The sequence below is a fragment of the Bombina bombina genome, chromosome 7 (genome assembly GCF_027579735.1).
Source record: "Bombina bombina isolate aBomBom1 chromosome 7, aBomBom1.pri, whole genome shotgun sequence".
In the NCBI taxonomy this organism is placed as follows: domain Eukaryota; kingdom Metazoa; phylum Chordata; class Amphibia; order Anura; family Bombinatoridae; genus Bombina; species Bombina bombina.
In genome coordinates this window covers 418,590,849-418,609,141 of record NC_069505.1, presented here as the reverse complement: position 1 = coordinate 418,609,141, position 18,293 = coordinate 418,590,849, and the positions used below count along the sequence as shown (strand labels likewise).

At 39.1% G+C, this 18,293-nt stretch overlaps 1 protein-coding gene and 1 pseudogene across 5 annotated transcripts in view; both read left to right on the top strand.

The window, feature by feature from the left end:
* The window catches only part of TMEM184B (transmembrane protein 184B), a 122,864-nt gene that overhangs the window by 61,533 nt on the left and 43,038 nt on the right, over window positions 1-18,293 (top strand). For all 5 annotated transcript variants that reach the window (XM_053721260.1, XM_053721259.1, XM_053721261.1 and 2 more), the window contains 2 exons: window positions 13,565-13,730; window positions 14,026-14,116. In XM_053721260.1, the coding sequence (XP_053577235.1) occupies window positions 13,565-13,730; window positions 14,026-14,116 (257 nt within the window). The remainder of the gene's footprint in view (window positions 1-13,564; window positions 13,731-14,025; window positions 14,117-18,293) is intronic.
* Window positions 12,974-13,072, top strand: LOC128637111 (uncharacterized; annotated as a pseudogene).

Genomic DNA, 18,293 nt, shown 5'->3' with positions numbered 1-18,293 from the left:
ATTGGAGGAACATGAGGCGGTTATGTCTCAAAGTATAGCAGAGCTCTACTCTAAGGCCCACTCATAACATCAATATATAAATGATCTAGAGGATAAAATCGATGACCACGAAAACTGGTCGAGGCGAAGCAACCTCAGATTCAGAGATATACCCGAATTAGTACAGACTGCTGACATCCAAACTTATTTATTAGACATGTTCTCTGAGCTAGCAAAAACGAATTATGCTAGATAGAGCACATCGCTCATTACATTCTAGACCGGCGGATGATCAACCTCCTAGAGATATCATTGTTCGATTCCAGCAATACCAACACAGAGAATTGATATATGCATATGCTAGGAAACACCAATCCTTTTCATTCCGAGGCTCGCGCATACAGATCTTTCAGCTAGAATTAATATCAACTCTACAATATCCCAACCCTTTCCTATTTGCAATGGCACCCGGCAGGGATGTCCACTATCTCTCTTGCTTTTCGCCCTAACGGTAGAAATACTTTCAACACAGATTAGGAATCATCCAGACATTACAGGTGTCACTTGTGGAAATATTAACCAAAAGTGCCTCCTCTTCGCAGATGACATAGTATTTACAATACAAAACCCAACATCATCCTTACTCTAATTCATACTCTAGAGGATTATAAACGGGTCTCAAATTTTTCTATTAATATGGGTAAATCCGGCCTAATGCCCATAAACATGACACAGACCGATATAAAATATATTAGACAGAATACGATATTCCCAATAGTAAATAATATCAAATACCTAGATCTACATATACCAATTAACCCACACGACCTATTTCAGAATAACTACATTGCCCTCCAGACTACTACATTTAAATTGTTAGATAACTGGCACAAACAAGGATATTTGTCCTGGATGGGCCGCATAAACACAATCAAAATGATTGTTCCTAAATATTTACATCTACTCCAGACTTTGCCCATTCCCCTACCTAACCGTTACCTAGACACACAAAAAAAATAGAAAATTTCATATGGTTCTTTAAAAAAACATTAGTAAACCCCATTAGTAAAACTCCTTAGTAAAGAAGACAGAGGACTTAATGTTCCCAACCTTAAAAACTACTGTAGAGCATCTCATCTAATTCGGATTTTCTCTTGGAACCATAACAACCCTTCAAAAATATGGGTCCATATGGAGACCAACATATCTAATCTGCATAGCATGAGAGATGTATGCTGGCTACCCAAGCCAACTAGGCCAGAGAGTATCTCTAATAAAGTTGTTAAAGCCACTCTAGAGGTATGGGATAGCACAGTTAACTTACTATCAACACCAGTCTCACCCTTGACCCCATTGTTAAACAACCAATTCTTTTTTAAGAATTGCCCCTTCTCATACAACAAAGGGAAAATAGAATATCAAAATCTACCTATTTTTTTTACTAACAGAAGCAAACCATATAAAAGACAGAAATACATTGAATGACACCATTGGGCCACCGTTTAATACATGGTATACATATCTTCAAATTCATCACACTATAACCACTAGCTCACACAGACAAAGCATTCTGAGACCACTTACTCCATTTGAAAACCTCTGTACTAACACCAAAGTATGTAAATCACATCTGGCTATCACATATAAATTACTTAGAGGATCCTTCCCTACCAAAAGACCCACATATATATATATTAAAATGGGAATCTGAACTCCTATGCCACCACACAGACGAGTTTTGGAAACGCAGTTTTAAGACGACACATACTCATTTATCCATAGCTTTAAAATAATTGAATTTCAATTCTTCTTCAAGATGGTACCTCACCCCACACAGAATAAGGGAAATTTTCCCTGGCGCCTTATCCAGTTGCTGGAGGAGATGCTGTGAAATTGGAACCCATTCCCATATATGGTGGTCCTGTCCTAAAATTAGAACATACTGTAATCAGCTTGAAAGGTTTATGAATCAAACACTGGGCACAAATTTCTTCCTCTCAGCTAACATTATACTCCTTAACCAGCCTCCAAATATAAATTGTCTGTATAGACTAAAACTGTTCTTTTTAATGATAACTAGCGCCAAAAGATTAATCCCTAGACTTTGGAAACAACAACTTACACCAACCCTAGATCAATGGATTTCTGAAATGAACCATATTATTTCTACGTAAAAGATGCACTACTGTTTTCTAGGTAAACGCGACTACATTCTAGATGTTATTTTTATTTGGGAGCAAAAACCCCAATCCCATTAGTTTAAATATATATAAACATATAGTCTCCACACCGAACACTTCGGTGGGTAGTGTGCTGATATGTCGTAATCACTACTTGTGCCTTATTAGTCTGGCAACCTTTCCTTCCCCTTTCCCCACCCCTGCCCAATATCCTAATACATTTCTTTTGGTTGCTCTACTAGAACTCATGTGGTATTGTTTTGTGGAAAATGCTGGTTATTTTTTGTTTCTTTATGTACCCGTGTGAACAATTGTTTTGTATTTTCTGAACAACCTAATAAAAATCATTTAAATAAAAAAAAACTCCTGAATTAAGCAGATTACACCTTTATATCTGGCTCTCAAAAACCTTGCCTGGAAATATAAGTAGAAGTCAAACCCTTTGTAACAGCAAGTCCCTTTAATTTCCCTTTTCCTTGAAGAGTCAATCTAAATTTGAGAGCACTAAGGGCTAGATTTATCAAAGGCTAGGCGAACTCTGTATGTTCTTCGCCTGTAACTGCACCGCAGCTCGCCTCCGGAGAGGCGCACATGTGCGCCTAAATTTATCAAAAAAATAGACGTAATTTTGCGCAGGCGAGCTGGGGCGTAATAATGATAAATTGCGCCTGTCGGAAAAAGCATTTACTCCCTATTTGTCACAGTACATCCCTATAAATATTTGCGCCGCCATGTTTTGATTATTAAAAAAACGTCTTTTAGGTAACTATTTAGCTAATATTTATATTATATAATGTTTCTGTGCTGTTTGTGCCATATGTTGAAACAAAAATAAATTATATCGATGCATCTATATAAAACTTTTGGTACCATATGCGCCTGTGGAAGCGCAAATTACTGGGAATAACAGTATCTTCTTTGTGCTGAACTTTTGAAAAATTAGTTAAAAGAGTAAAGTACTGCATCACAAGATGTAAAAGCATGTATTATAATGGTGTTCGACTCGGTCTGTATGGCGAAATATACAACACGCAATTACAGCCGGATTTATCGGCTCAAAGCAATGATGAATAAGCAACTGGGCGTATTTGTAGGTCGGGCTGTTAAATTACGCCTATTACTAATGTATATTGGTGCACTCGGGAGCGCGCCTGTGCGCCTAGGCGAATGCAAGTGGAGTGCGAAGAAGTTTCTTTCAGATTTGCGCAATTATAGGCGCAGAGTGCTGTGATAAATATGAGGATCCGTTTGTATGCGTTATTTTGGACGATATTTTAGGAGAATGGCTTTGATAAATCTAGCCCTTAGCATTGTATCCTCTTATATACATGACAGTACATTTTCTTTCATGTTCCTTTAAACAAATATAATCTATCTCAGCCTCCTGCTCTGAATCTATATAAGTTTTCCCGTTGCCAGAGAAGACCTCAGATGCACTACTTTGTGAGCTTCTTTGCTTGTTAGGGTGAAATTCTGCCCCATTTCTCCCGTCCATCTCTGTTTAGCTAATTGCGTGGTGATTTACCGGACATGTTGCCTTGGCAGCCGCCGTGAATTATTAAAGTCATTTTTGTAGTTTTTATTTGATTAGACTTAAAGAAAGAAAGAAAACGGCATCTGTTTTTCTGTTAACCTTTCACAGAAATCTGCTAATGGTTTGTCTAGGATTTGCATTAGCATCAAACTGGAGTTTTTGCTTACCATGTTTTATTGCTATTTATTACAGCCCTTATTGGTGGAGCATTACTTTCATACCTATTTGGTGAGGTAGACCCCAGCCTTTTATTCTTCTGTGTCTCTTCCTCCAGATTTCACTTTAATACAAGCTTGTATGATCTTGTGGTTAGACAGGATTGTACAGTGATGCTTATAATGAAGCTATATAAGTAAGCACATGCACAGTGCATACACATCAATCACTAGCCTAACAGATCAGCTACTGGGTCTAGAGTCCCATCAAAATTAAAACTAGAACATTACTTTAAAGGGACATTCTAGTACACTATGTTAATACTTTAATTCGTATGTATTTTTTGCATTATTGAACGTAGCTAATTATGTGTTTAAAATAGTAACATAGTAAATGAGATAGAAAAAAGACAGACGTCTATCGAGTACAACCTATACCAATCTAATATACTTACAAAAAGCTCCAGTTGAGCTTAAATTAATTCCTTTAAAAAAGTTGACCCATTTACACAAGCAATTATATCCCGGAATTCTAGTCAGAAATGTATCTAAGACATTTTTAAATGTTTCTAAGGTATTGGCATTCATTACCTCCTCAGGTAATGAGTTCCACAATGTTATTGCTCTTACCATGAAAAAACTATTAAATCTCCTTTACTCCAGCCTTAAATTGTATCCTCTTGTCACAAACCATTTTCTTGGAATAAAAAGAGTTTCTGCCATCTCTGTATATGGGCCTTAAATATATTTATATAAAAGTAATCATGTCACTTATCAACCGCCTTTTTGCCTAGAGAAAACAGACCCAGTTTGACTAGCCTCTCCTCATAGCTTAAATTCTTATTTCCCCTTATTAGCTTTGTGGCCCTTCGCTGAACTTTTTCTAAGTCTGCAATGTCTTTTTTTGAGATCGGTCCCCAGAACTGCACTCCATATATGTTTGGCTAAGTCTTGTCCCATTTAAATAATAGATTGCCTGCTTATTTTTACTTCCAAAATGTAGAACCTTGCATTTTCCCGTATTAAATCTCATATTCCACTTACCTGCCCATTCTTCTAATTTTTGCAGATCCCCTTGTAACGCAAGTTCATCCTGCACTGAGCTAAGGACCTTACACAACTTTGTATCATCTGCAAAAATAGAGATGTTGCAATTTAATCCTTGCTCCAAATCATTAATAAAAATATTAAAAAGCTGCAAAAAATGTTAAACTCATAGGTAAAGTCACGCACAGTAGCCACAAGCACCACTTCTAAGCAGGAGTGACAGTCGCACATGTTCAATCATTGGCTGCAATGCTTGTGATTTCCAAGTGGGACGTCATCCCTTGTAAAGAGGTTAGATGTGCAGTTTAACACGAATAGCTATGTTCAGTAAATCAAAAAATACATTACTATAGTTACAGCATGTACTTTTTTAATCAGATTTCTTCTAAAGGTAGTTATCCTTTTCAGTTCAGATTTTAAGTATGCCAGTTAAAAAAAAATACAATCCTTTCTATGGAGACCAAGATCCTAGTTCTCAAAAACTCTCTAGCTAGCAGTGATATAAATTCTCAGCTTGCAGCAAATACTAATTAGACTTAGATTTATTTGCCTCTAGTTTAGTAACATTACACCTGTCTTGGATTGTTGAGAAAAATCAGTAAGAACTGCAGGTGTAATATGCTTTAGAGAATATATTGAGAGATGTGACTGCATCAGACACGCCCAAGGAACGCCTATGTCCCTTCCAATCTTTCAAACTGCAAGACTCATTTCACATAGAAAAAATACAAAGTGTAAAAACATTAAAAGTAGAATCAGAATTTGTGAAAATCACTACCTTAAACACACTGCTGTATACAAATCTACATTCATTTAAACAATAACTAGAAAGTACTAAGTTTTATTGTAATAAAACGTAAAGGGCAAAACAATATTGTTCTGTGTTTGTCTCTTTTTCACATCCAAAAACATCAACCCCTGGCTCCCTGTTTTGGATCTCTATGTTTGCCCCACTTTCCCCTGCCGCTTGTCTCTGCCAGCCGCTGCAAAAACCTAGTGCTGTGCACTGGATCATTTCTAGCAGTGCAGCCAGATAACCCACCACTGGCTGTGTGTGCATATGTGTGTGTGTGTGTGTGTGTGTGTATGTATGTGTATATATATATATATATATATAACACGGAAGGGAACAAATGAATACAACACACAGAGTGCTTTTAAATCTTAGCTGAGAGCTTGTAAGTGAGTGCTGGGTTTTCTCTGTGTGTTGTATTAATTTGTTTTGTAATTTTCCCTATGGTTCTTGCACCCAGACCTGACTGGGGTTAACTGCCTGTGACTCTGGGAGCGGCACAGCTTCCTGTGAGTGCCAGTGGCACCCAGGGCTGAGCATGTTGCAGGGTCATGGGATGTGTACCCGGTCCAGTATGAGAGTGCAGTTCCCTTCCGTGTTTTGTATATGTCTAGGGTGATTACATATTCCTGTGCACCCTTCCCTTGTTCACAGTTTGTTTGGATTTGAAAGCTTGCATTTTGTGGCTGTTTTAGGGTCCCACATATTGGAAAGGACCTTGACGAGGTACCTGGGCTTGTCCCATTTGGCCAGATGCGGTAACTAACCTTTCCATTTTTGTTTTTAAATCTTAGCTGAGAGCTTGTAAGTGAGTGCTGGGTTTTCTCTGTGTGTTGTATTAATTTGTTTTGTAATTTACCCTATGGTTCTTGCACCCAGACCTGACTGGGGTTAACTGCCTGTGACTCTGGGAGCGGCACAGCTTCCTGTGAGTGCCAGTGGCACCCAGGGCTGAGCATGTTGCAGGGTCATGGGATGTGTACCCGGTCCAGTATGAGAGTGCAGTTCCCTTCTGTGTTTTGTATATGTCTAGGGTGATTACATATTCCTGTGCACCCTTCCCTTGTTCACAGTTTGTTTGGATTTGAAAGCTTGCATTTTGTGGCTGTTTTAGGGTCCCACATATTGGAAAGGACCTTGACGAGGTACCTGGGCTTGTCCCATTTGGCCAGATGCGGTAACTAACCTTTCCATTTTTGTTTTTAAATCTTAGCTGAGAGCTTGTAAGTGAGTGCTGGGTTTTCTCTGTGTGTTGTATTAATTTGTTTTGTAATTTACCCTATGGTTCTTGCACCCAGACCTGACTGGGGTTAACTGCCTGTGACTCTGGGAGCGGCACAGCTTCCTGTGAGTGCCAGTGGCACCCAGGGCTGAGCATGTTGCAGGGTCATGGGATGTGTACCCGGTCCAGTATGAGAGTGCAGTTCCCTTCTGTGTTTTGTATATGTCTAGGGTGATTACATATTCCTGTGCACCCTTCCCTTGTTCACAGTTTGTTTGGATTTGAAAGCTTGCATTGTGTGGCTGTTTTAGGGTCCCAGGTATTGGAAAGGACCTTGACGAGGTACCTGGGCTTGTCCCATTTGGCCAGATGCGGTAACTAACCTCTCTATTTTTGCTTTTAAATCTTAGCTGAGAGCTTGTAAGTGAGTGCTGGGTTTTCTCTGTGTGTTATAGATAGATAGATAGATAGATAGATAGATAGATAGATAGATAGATAGATATCTCTATATATAAATATATATATATATATATATATATATATATATATATATATATATATATATATATATATATATAGAGAGAGAGAGAGGTTTACTTTTATAATATAACATTTAGAGAGCAATAAGTAAGATTTTTTTTTTTAACACTGTGGACACTGATAAAAGTTTAAAGATGATTGTGAAGTGATTGTGTTCACTGTGCTGTAATGCCCCAGTATGGTGATTTATTGTGCAAGCCAGCCACATTCAATGGGAACACCTATGAAAAATAAACTGCCAGACTCTGAACCTGCACCGGCCCTGATTCCACGTCCAAAGGCAGCTCTAGGGGGCAATTGCCACCCAGTCTAGTGCGCCCCTGGTTTCCATGCCATGCAGCTGGAAACTACAAGCCCCAGAGTGCCGCATGTCCAAAGTGGTCCGGTTTGGCTGTTGTGCCGGTGTTCTGTCGAACTCGAATACATTGAAAACTCCAATCTGATGTCCCTTCCGGTATTTCCATACATCTGATTGGTCCGTGTCCAGTGAGTGACAGGATTCACAACCAATCAGATAGGCCCTGTAATCGCCTATTTTCACTATCTATTTTGCCTCCACCTGGGGGGGTTTAAGGTTTACTTGGGGTGTATGCCAAAGGGTCTGCGGTGGCCCCCCAGACTGAGGCAAAACAGATATTAAAATAAGAGTCACCGGAAGTGATGTCAGATTGGAGTTTTTGACGAATTAGAGTTCTCGACAGAACACCGGGGCAGGTCTGCAAGGGAGAGAACAGAGTAGTTTATCCATTGCTTAGAAGTTACAGCTCAGGGCTTCCTCATAGCCATTTAATTGCTAAAGAGATGTGAGGTGATGATTCTCTGTTCTTAAAGTTTAAAATGTCTGTGACATCTTCCAGCTCTAGTTCTTTAGTTTATGTATTTAATCTGCCCTAATTGGTCTGGATGCTGAAATCTGTTTATTTGCTGCCATCTGGCGGACAGATTAACAAACTATATAATGACTTCAATACTGTGCTTTAGCAAAGAAAATATGATCAAAAATTATTTAACTCTTCCAGTTTATCTACTAATTTAAAAGAACTCTTAAGTCATTGTGCCTTTATATTTATATAGTTTGTTTTAATTTTCAAATGTAAGATATTTTGTAGAGAGGAGATCTTTATTATTTTACACCCATTATTGTGGTTTTCGGCTAGGTATTTGTTAAAAACTTCTTGATTATGGTCTCCTTTCTAATATATATATATATATATATATATATATATATATATATATATATATATATATATATATATATATATATATATATATATATATATATATATATATATATATATAATGTGTGTGTGTGTGTATACAGTGGATATTAAAAGTCTACACACCCCTGTTAAAATGTCAGGTTTCTGTGATGTAAAAAAATGAGACAAAGATAAATTATTTCAGAACTTTTTCCACCTTTAATGTGACCTATAAACTGAACAACTCAATTGAAAAACAAACTGAAATATTTTAGGTAAAGGGAAATAAAACTAAAAAACTAAAATAATGTGGTTGCATAAGTGTGAATACCCTTAAACTAATACTTTATTGAAGCACCTTTTGATTTTATTACAGCACTCAGTCTTTTTGGGTATGAGGTTTTTCAGCATGGCGCATTTTGACTTGGCAAGATTTGCCCACTCTTCTTTGCAAAAACACTCTAAATCTGTCAGAATGCGAGGGCATCTCCTGTGCACAGCCCTCTTCAGATCACCCCACAGATTTTGAATTGGATTCAGGTCTGGGCTCTGGCTGGGCCATTCCAAAACTTTAATCTTCTTCTGGTGAAGCCATTCCTTTGTTGATTTGGATGTATGCTTTGGGTCGTTGTCATGCTGAAAGATGAAGTTCCTCTATGTTCGGCAGAAGCCTGAAGGTTTTGTGCCAATATTGACTGGTATTTGGAACTGTTCATAATTCCCTCTAGCATTAACTAAGGCCCCAGTTCCAGCTGAAGAAAAACAGCCCCAAAGCATGATGCTGCCACCACCATGCTTCACTGTGGGTATGGTGTTCTTTTGGTGATGTGCAGAGTTGTTTTTGCGCCAAACATATCTTTTGGAATTATGGCGAAAAAGTTCAATCTTGGTTTCATCAGACCATAACACATTTTCCCACATGCTTTTGGGAGACTTCATATGTGTTTTTACAAAATGTAGCCTGGCTTGGATGTTTTTCTTCGTAGGAAAAGGCTTTCGTCTTGCCACTCTACCCCATAGCCCAGACATATGAAGAATACGGGCGATTGTTGTCACATGTACCACACAGCCAGTAATTGCCAGATATTCCTGCAGCTCCTTTAATGTTGCTGTAGGCCTCTTGGTAGCCTCCCAGACCAGTTTTCTTCTCATTTATCCTTAAATTTTGGAGGGACGTCCAGTTCTTGGTAATGTCACTGTTGTGCCATATTTTCTCCACTTGATGATGGCTGTCTTCACTGTGTTACATGGTATATCTAATGCCTTGGAAATTCTTTTGTACCCTTCTCCTGACTGATATATTTTAACAATGAGATCCCTCTGATGCTTTAGAAGCTCTCTGCGGACCATGGCTTTTGCTGTGGGATGCGACTAAGAAAATTTCAGGAAAGACCAACTAGAGCAGCTGAACTTTATTTGGGGTTAATCAGAGGCACTTTAAATTATGGCAGGTGTGTACTGACTCCTATTTAACATGATTTTGAACGTGATTGCTTAATTCTGAACACAGCTACATGCACACTTATGCAACCACATTATTTTAGTTTTTTTGTTTGTTTGTTTTCTTCCCTCCACATAAAAGATTTCAGTTTGTTTTTCAATTGAGTTCTACAGTTTATAGGTCACATTAAAGGTGGGAAAAGTTCTGAAATGATTTATCTTTGTCTCAGTTTTTTACATCACAGAAACCTGACATTTTAACAGGGGTGTGTATACTTTTTATATTGTATGTATGTGTGTGTGTGTATTTGTGTGTGTGTGTGTATATATATATATATATATATGTATGTGTATATATATATATATATATATATATATATATATATATATATATATATATATACAGGGAGTGCAGAATTATTAGGCAAATGAGTATTTTGACCACATGATCCTCTTTATGCATGTTGTCTTACTCCAAGCTGTATAGGCTCGAAAGCCTACTACCAATTAAGCATATTAGGTGATGTGCATCTCTGTAATGAGAAGGGGTGTGGTCTAATGACATCAACACCCTATATCAGGTGTGCATAATTATTAGGCAACTTCCTTTCCTTTGGCAAAATGGGTCAAAAGAAGGACTTGACAGGCTCAGAAAAGTAAAAAATAGTGAGATATCTTACAGAGGGATGCAGCACTCTTAAAATTGCAAAGCTTCTGAAGCGTGATCATCGAACAATCAAGCGTTTCATTCAAAATAGTCAACAGGGTCGCAAGAAGCGTGTGGAAAAACCAAGGCGCAAAATAACTGCCCATGAACTGAGAAAAGTCAAGCGTGCAGCTGCCAAGATGCCACTTGCCACCAGTTTGGCCATATTTCAGAGCTGCAACAAAAAGCACAAGGTGTGCAATACTCAGACATGGCCAAGGTAAGAAAGGCTGAAAGACGACCACCACTGAACAAGACACACAAGCTGAAACGTCAAGACTGGGCCAAGAAATATCTCAAGACTGATTTTTCTAAGGTTTTATGGACTGATGAAATGAGAGTGAGTCTTGATGGGCCAGATGGATGGGCCCGTGGCTGGATTGGTAAAGGGCAGAGAGCTCCAGTGCGACTCAGATGCCAGCAAGGTGGAGGTGGAGTACTGGTTTGGGCTGGTATCATCAAAGATGAGCTTGTGGGGCCTTTTCGGGTTGAGGATGGAGTCAAGCTCAACTCCCAGTCCTACTGCCAGTTTCTGGAAGACACCTTCTTCAAGCAGTGGTACAGGAAGAAGTCTGCATCCTTCAAGAAAAACATGATTTTCATGCAGGACAATGCTCCATCACACGCGTCCAAGTACTCCACAGCGTGGCTGGCAAGAAAGGGTAAAAAAGAAGAAAATCTAATGACATGGCCTCCTTGTTCACCTGATCTGAACCCCATTGAGAACCTGTGGTCCATCATCAAATGTGAGATTTACAAGGAGGGAAAACAGTACACCTCTCTGAACAGTGTCTGGGAGGCTGTGGTTGCTGCTGCACGCAATGTTGATGGTGAATAGATCAAAACACTTGACAGAATCCATGGATGGCAGGCTTTTGAGTGTCCTTGCAAAGAAAGGTGGCTATATTGGTCACTGATTTGTTTTTGTTTTGTTTTTGAATGTCAGAAATGTATATTTGTGAATGTTGAGATGTTATATTGGTTTCACTGGTAAAAATAAATAATTGAAATGGGTATATATTTGTTTTTTGTTAAGTTGCCTAATAATTATGCACAGTAATAGTCACCTGCAGACACAGATATCCCCCTAAAATAGCTATAACTAAAAACAAACTAAAAACTACTTCCAAAACTATTCAGCTTTGATATTAATGAGTTTTTTGGGTTCATTGAGAACATGGTTGTTGTTCAATAATAAAATTAATCCTCAAAAATACAACTTGCCTAATAATTCTGCACTCCCTGTATGTATATGTATATGTATATATATATATATATATATATATATATATATATATATATATATATATATACACAGTGGATATAAAAAATTTACACACCCCTGTTAAAATGGCAGGTTTCTGTGATATATATATCACATATCCTTTGCACAGCCCTCTTCAGATCACCCCACAGATTTTCGATTGGATTCAGGTCTGGGCTATGGTTGGGCCATTCCAAAACTTTAATCTTCTTCTGGTGAAGCCTTTCCTTTGTTGATTTGGATGTATGCTTTGGGTCGTTGTCATGCTGAAAGATGAAGTTCCTCTTCATGTTCAGCTTTCTAGCAGAAGCCTGAAGGTTTTGTGCCAATATTGACTGGTATTTGGAACTGTTCATAATTCCCTCTACCTTGAATAAGGCCCCAGTTCCAGCTGAAGAAAAACAGTCCCAAAGCATGATGCTGCCACCACCATGTTTCACTGTGGGTATGGTGTTCTTTTGGTGATGTGCAGTGTTGTTTTTGCACCAAACATATCTTTTTCTGTATTTCTATTTTTTATTTTTTGTAGCTTAGGGGGTTTGTATTTACAACACAGACTTATCAACTAGTGTATGTGTATATATATATATGTGTGTGTGTTGTTCTTTGGAAGAAAAAAATGTGAAATTGAACCCCTGTATATAATGTAAGTCGATTGGAAGTCTCAAAATTGATGCAAGTAGCATAATGCATTATATTTAAAGCTATGATTGCTACACAGCATTATAAACCGTATAAAATAACCACACAACACAATGTGTACCCGCAAACTAAACCCTTTTAGATGCTTAACTCCCCAGTGTACTGAAAACAGAAAGAAAAACTGTACTGTACTTGTACAGTTCTGTATTCACTTGTAGTGTACAGGGAACAAGTCTATAATTCTTTCTGTCTTTTATTTCTCTGGAATTAAAGGGACAACAGCAGCACATATGTGTAATTGGAACCATACAGAGAAGATTTGCATGGCCTTGCGCAAGGAGGACACACAAACTCTCTAATGACATGTTTTAAAGAAGAAAACAAAGAAATTAGATCACTTCATAGGATGCTGGCACTGTGGTTAAACTAAAAAATAGTGAATCCTGTCACAGCACTATCCACTTTTATCACCATAGAAAATCATGTGTTAGAATCTGGGTATGTAGGGTCCATGCTGGGTTGTATATGTGCCATTTTGTAGAAAATGCAATAAAAAAGGGTTAAATATTTCCTTGCTGTAGACGAGATATAGAGTCCTGTCAGTTGCGTGGGGATTACAGCTCTCATTTTTTCTTACTACACAGCCCTATATAAAGCAGCGAGCGGTGTTCTTATGACCACAGTCAGGTCCAAAATAAAGAAATGTTTTTTTTTATTTATTTACTTATTTATCATCTCTTCTGTCCTGGTGAAAAACAACTGTGCAGAGGCAAACCGATTGGATAGTTACATTGATTGTACTTGTTTTATATAATATTTTTTATGTCTTGTTTGTGAAATCCCATATCCTGTGTTCTCTCTAGATTTACATGCACCTGCGCTCCTACAGCTGCCCCAATGAGCAGCGTCACATTGTGCGGATCCTTTTTATCGTCCCTATATATGCCTTCGACTCCTGGCTTAGCCTCCTCTTCTTCACCAATGACCAGTACTATGTCTATTTTGACACTGTGCGGGACTGCTATGAGGGTAAGTGCACAAGGGCTTTTTAGGCTCCAAGAAGAGATGTCTAGAGCTTATGAGTGATCTGGGGGGGGCTCCTATGTCTTGCTTTCCCTAATTCTCCATGGTCACTGGGTTGTGTAACAAAAATAACTGCTCCCACCAAGTAACTGTAGACCGGAGCCCACTCCACTTATATTCCTGTTAGATCACCTACATGGCTGAGAGTATTCACAGGCGGTTGACGTCCTTTGGGGTTTGATACCTGGGGCACATTAAGGAGGTTGCACTCTCATCACTCTGTATCTTTTTAACTTTGCAGCTTTTGTTATCTACAATTTCTTAAGCCTCTGCTACGAATATCTAGGTGGGGAGAGCAACATTATGTCAGAGATCCGAGGGAAGACCATTGAGTGAGTACATAGAGGTTGTTTTATTTGAACAATCATTTTTTATGATAATTAAAATTTTAGGAAAAAATTACTATACCCAATAACAATGTATATGTTGTCATTAACTGCATATAATTAAAGCATTTCATTGGTTTCAGATGAATGGATTGTAGGTGTTTAGAAATAATCTAACATTTTCAACATATTCTATTCTGAAAAATATATATATTTCTTTCCTATGGCATGGAGAGTCCACGATTCATTCCAATTACTAGTGAGATATTTACTCCTGGCCAGCAGGAGGAGGCAAAGAGCACCCCAGCAGAGCTGTTAAAGTGACACTAAACCCAATTTTTTTCTTTCATGATTCAGATAGAGCAGTAATTTTAAACAATTAATTATAATTTACTCCTATTTTCACTTTTTCTTTGTTCTCTTGGTATCTTCATTTGAAAAAGCAGGAATTTAAAGCTTAGAAGCCGTCCCATTTTTGGTTCAGAAGCTGGGTAGCGCTTGCTGATTGGTGGCTAAATGTAGCCAGCAATCAGGAAGCGCTACCCAGGTGCTGAACCAAAATTGGGCCTGCTTCTAAGCTTATGTTCCTGCTTTTTCAAATAAAGATGGCAAAAGTGCGAAGAAAAATTGATAATTAAAGTAAATTAGAAAGTTGATTAAAATTGCCTGTTCTATCTGAATCATGAAAGAAAAAAGTTGGGTTTAGTGTCCCTTTAAGTGTCACTTCCCTTACCCATAGCCCCCAGTCATTTTCTTTGCCTCTGTCAAGGGAAGATGTGCGAAGATGGTGTCCAAAGATATTTTATCCTTTAATGGGTACTTTTCCCTGCAAGCAAGGATTTGGGGCTATTCTGTGTCCATGTAATCCTCTTTAGTAAGAGTAATGGTGGCAGTTAGAAGGCGGCGAGGTGGTACTTGCTTTATTTCTAACTTTTTATGCTACCCCTTATATAGAAAACCAGAGTTGGTTATTCTGTTTTTTTCTCTGTCTACAGGTCCCTGACAGATGTGGGTGAATCAGTCACACCTAAGAAGCTGTTCCTGTCCTGCAGCTGGAACCACAGGTAAGTGCTTTTACCTTCTAGGTACTGAAGGGCAGCACTCTAGAGGTTAATCCTCATTGGATCATTAGATGGGACAATATATTCCTGTATTTAGGAATTTAATTTTGGGCAGTATTTAATGCAGGCACTTTAGCAGCGTGTAAGCTTTATTCAGGAGCAGAAGGGGTTAATGTTTTGCCCCTTACATTGAGGCATCTGAGAGTGGCTGGATGTTACGGTGGAATTTTATTAATTCCTGCTTCAGAGCTAATTATATACAGCTCTATCTATAGATCAGACAGACTTTTCATTTGGGGGGACTTGGTGTTTTATCAGAGCGCTTAGAAGCGCGCGCTTTAGACTTGTGGCGCAGTTTCTTTTTCTATTGCGCTCACATGACCCTCCGCTCTTCTGCCTTCATGTTTAATATCGGCTTGAAGAGCGGAGCTGCGTACTTCTTGTGGGCAGAGTCTGAAGTCCATAAGAAGTGATCGGTTAGGGTATCAAACTGCTAGAATCGTCTAAGACATATGGTGTTGATTTATGTCAAATTCCTAGTGGGTACTCCTGGTCCGGTTTGGTAAGTCTCCTGAGGATATAGAGGTGATTGTTTCTAACATAAGTATTGTGGAAGTGTAAGAGTAAATTTACTCTGCCTTACAGAAACTGTATTGACCTCTTATTTTAATTTTTTTTTATCTTTATTTTGTTTTCCTTTACTGTGGGAATTAAATGTTTTCTATTATGGACTCAGATCAGAATTTAACAGTTAATTTTGAAAAATGTTTACTTTGCTTAGAGGCTCAGATTGTGCCTCCTGTGCAATTTTGTTCCACGTGTCTAGATGAAACTTACCAGTTTAGAGACAATCTCCCCTTCTGAGTCTGTCTCTCAAGATAATGATGCCATGCCTCATCTTTCTCCTCAAACGTCTCATGCTGTTTCACATGCTGTGCCCTGTGGTTCCACTCAACATCCTCCTGGGGGTGTTTATTTACCAGGAGATTTTGCTGTTCAGATAACGTCTGCTGTTTCTGCAGCTTTACCAGCCTTTCCGGTTGCTGGTAAGCGAAAGAGGAAATCTAAAAATATTTCTGTTAGTAAGGGTTCTGACTCCGCTAAGGCTGCGTTAGTCTCTCTGATGAAGATGATACCTCAGTGGCTTCTGAGGGCGAGATCTCCGATTCTGAAACTGTAGTGACCAATTCTGCAGATTCAGAGGAGGTTATATTTAGATTTAAACTAGAACACCTCTGATTACTTTTAAAGGAGGTCATTGCTACTTTGGAAGACTCTGACTCGTCTGTCGCTGAGAATCCAAAAAAGTCCAGTTAATTTAAGAGTATATGATGTACCTTAATCTGTGGTAGTGTGTCCAGTTCCAGACCGTATGTCAGATATCATAGCTCAGGAATGGGATAAACCAGGGATTCCTTTTTCCCCGTCCCCTGTTTTAAAAAAAAAACAAAACATTCCTGTTGCTGACTCTTGGTGACTCGTGGCGCACAGTGCCCAAGGTAGAGGGAGCTACTCTACTCTTGCCAAGAGAACTACTATTCCTATTGAGGATAGTTGTTCTTTCAAGGATTCCATGGATAAAAAGCTTGAGGCTTTTTTTAAAAATATGTACATTCATCAGGGATTACAGTGGCAACCAGTTGCTAGTATTGCTACAGTTGCGGAGGCAGCATCTTATTGGTGTGATGACTTATCTGATTTGATTTCAGAAGAGACTTACTATAGTGGAGATTCAGGACAGGATCAGGGCTCTCAAACTGGCCAATACTTTTATTTGTGATGCCAACAGGCAAGTGCTTAGACTGGGAGCCAAGATTTCTGGCTTCACTGTTCTAGCTCGCAGAGCTCTGTGGTTGAAATCTTGGTCTGCAGATGTCACATCCAAATCCAAACTTCTGTCTTTGCCTTATAAGGGCAAGACCTCATTTGGTCCTGGTATGGCTGAAATCATTTTTGAAATTACAGATGGAAAGGGAGCTTTTCTGCCCCAGGATAAAAAGAATTGGCTTAGGGGTCGCCAGAATTCTAATTTTCGTTCCTTTCGTAACTTTAAGGGACAGAAGTCTTCCTCCTCCTCTTCCAAGCTGGAACAATCCAAGTCTTCTTGGAGGTCCAGTCAGCCTTAGAATAAGGGGAAGCAAGCCAAGAAGCCTTCCTCTGACTCTAAATCAGCATGAAGGGGCTGCCCCCGATTCAGTCTTGGATTAGGTGGGGGGCAGGCTTTCTTTTTTTTCAGCAGGCTTGGATACACGATGTCCCAGACCCTTGGGCCGTATCCCAGGGTTACAGGATAGGATTAAAGACTTGTCCTCCCAGGGGCAGATTTATCCTATCCAGGTTATCTGCAAACCAGGTAAAGAGAGAGGTCTTCTTAAACTGCATAAAGAACCTATCTTCCCCGTGGGTGATTGTTCCAGTTCCCATAGAAGAACAGGGTCAAGGATTCTATTCAAATCTCTTTGTGGTTCCCAAAAAGAGGGAACTTTCCGTCCCATTTTAGACCTAAAGTGTCTCAACAAATTCTTCAGGGTTCCGTCCTTCAAAATGGAAACCATTCGTTTCATTCTTCCCTTGGTCCAAGAGGGTCAGTTCATGACGACTATAGAGCTGAAGTATGCGTATCTTCATGTTACCATTCAAAGGCATCATTACCAGTTTCTGAGGTTTGCCTTCCTGGACAAGCACTTCCAGTTTGTTGCCCTTCCTTTTGGCCTTGATACGGCTCCTAGAATCTTCACAAAGGTTCTGGGGGCTCCTTTGGCAGTGGTCAGATCTCAGGGAATAGTGGTGGCGCCTTACCTGGACGGCATCTTGGTTCAAGCGTCATCTTTTCAACTATCAAGATCTCATACCAAGATGTTGTTGTCTATTCTACGTTCCTACGGGTGGAAAGTGAATCTGGAAAAGAGTTCCCTAGTACCAGATACAAGGGTTTGTTTATTGGGAACAATTTATAGATTCTCTATCCATGAAAAAAATTCTGACGGATGTCAGAGAATCCAAACTTCTGGCTTTGTGCCTCTCTCTCCAGTCTTCTGTTCATCCATCAGTGGCCCAATGCATGGAGGTGATTGGTCTGATGGTAGCTTCCATGGACATAATTCCTTTTGCTCGGTTCCATC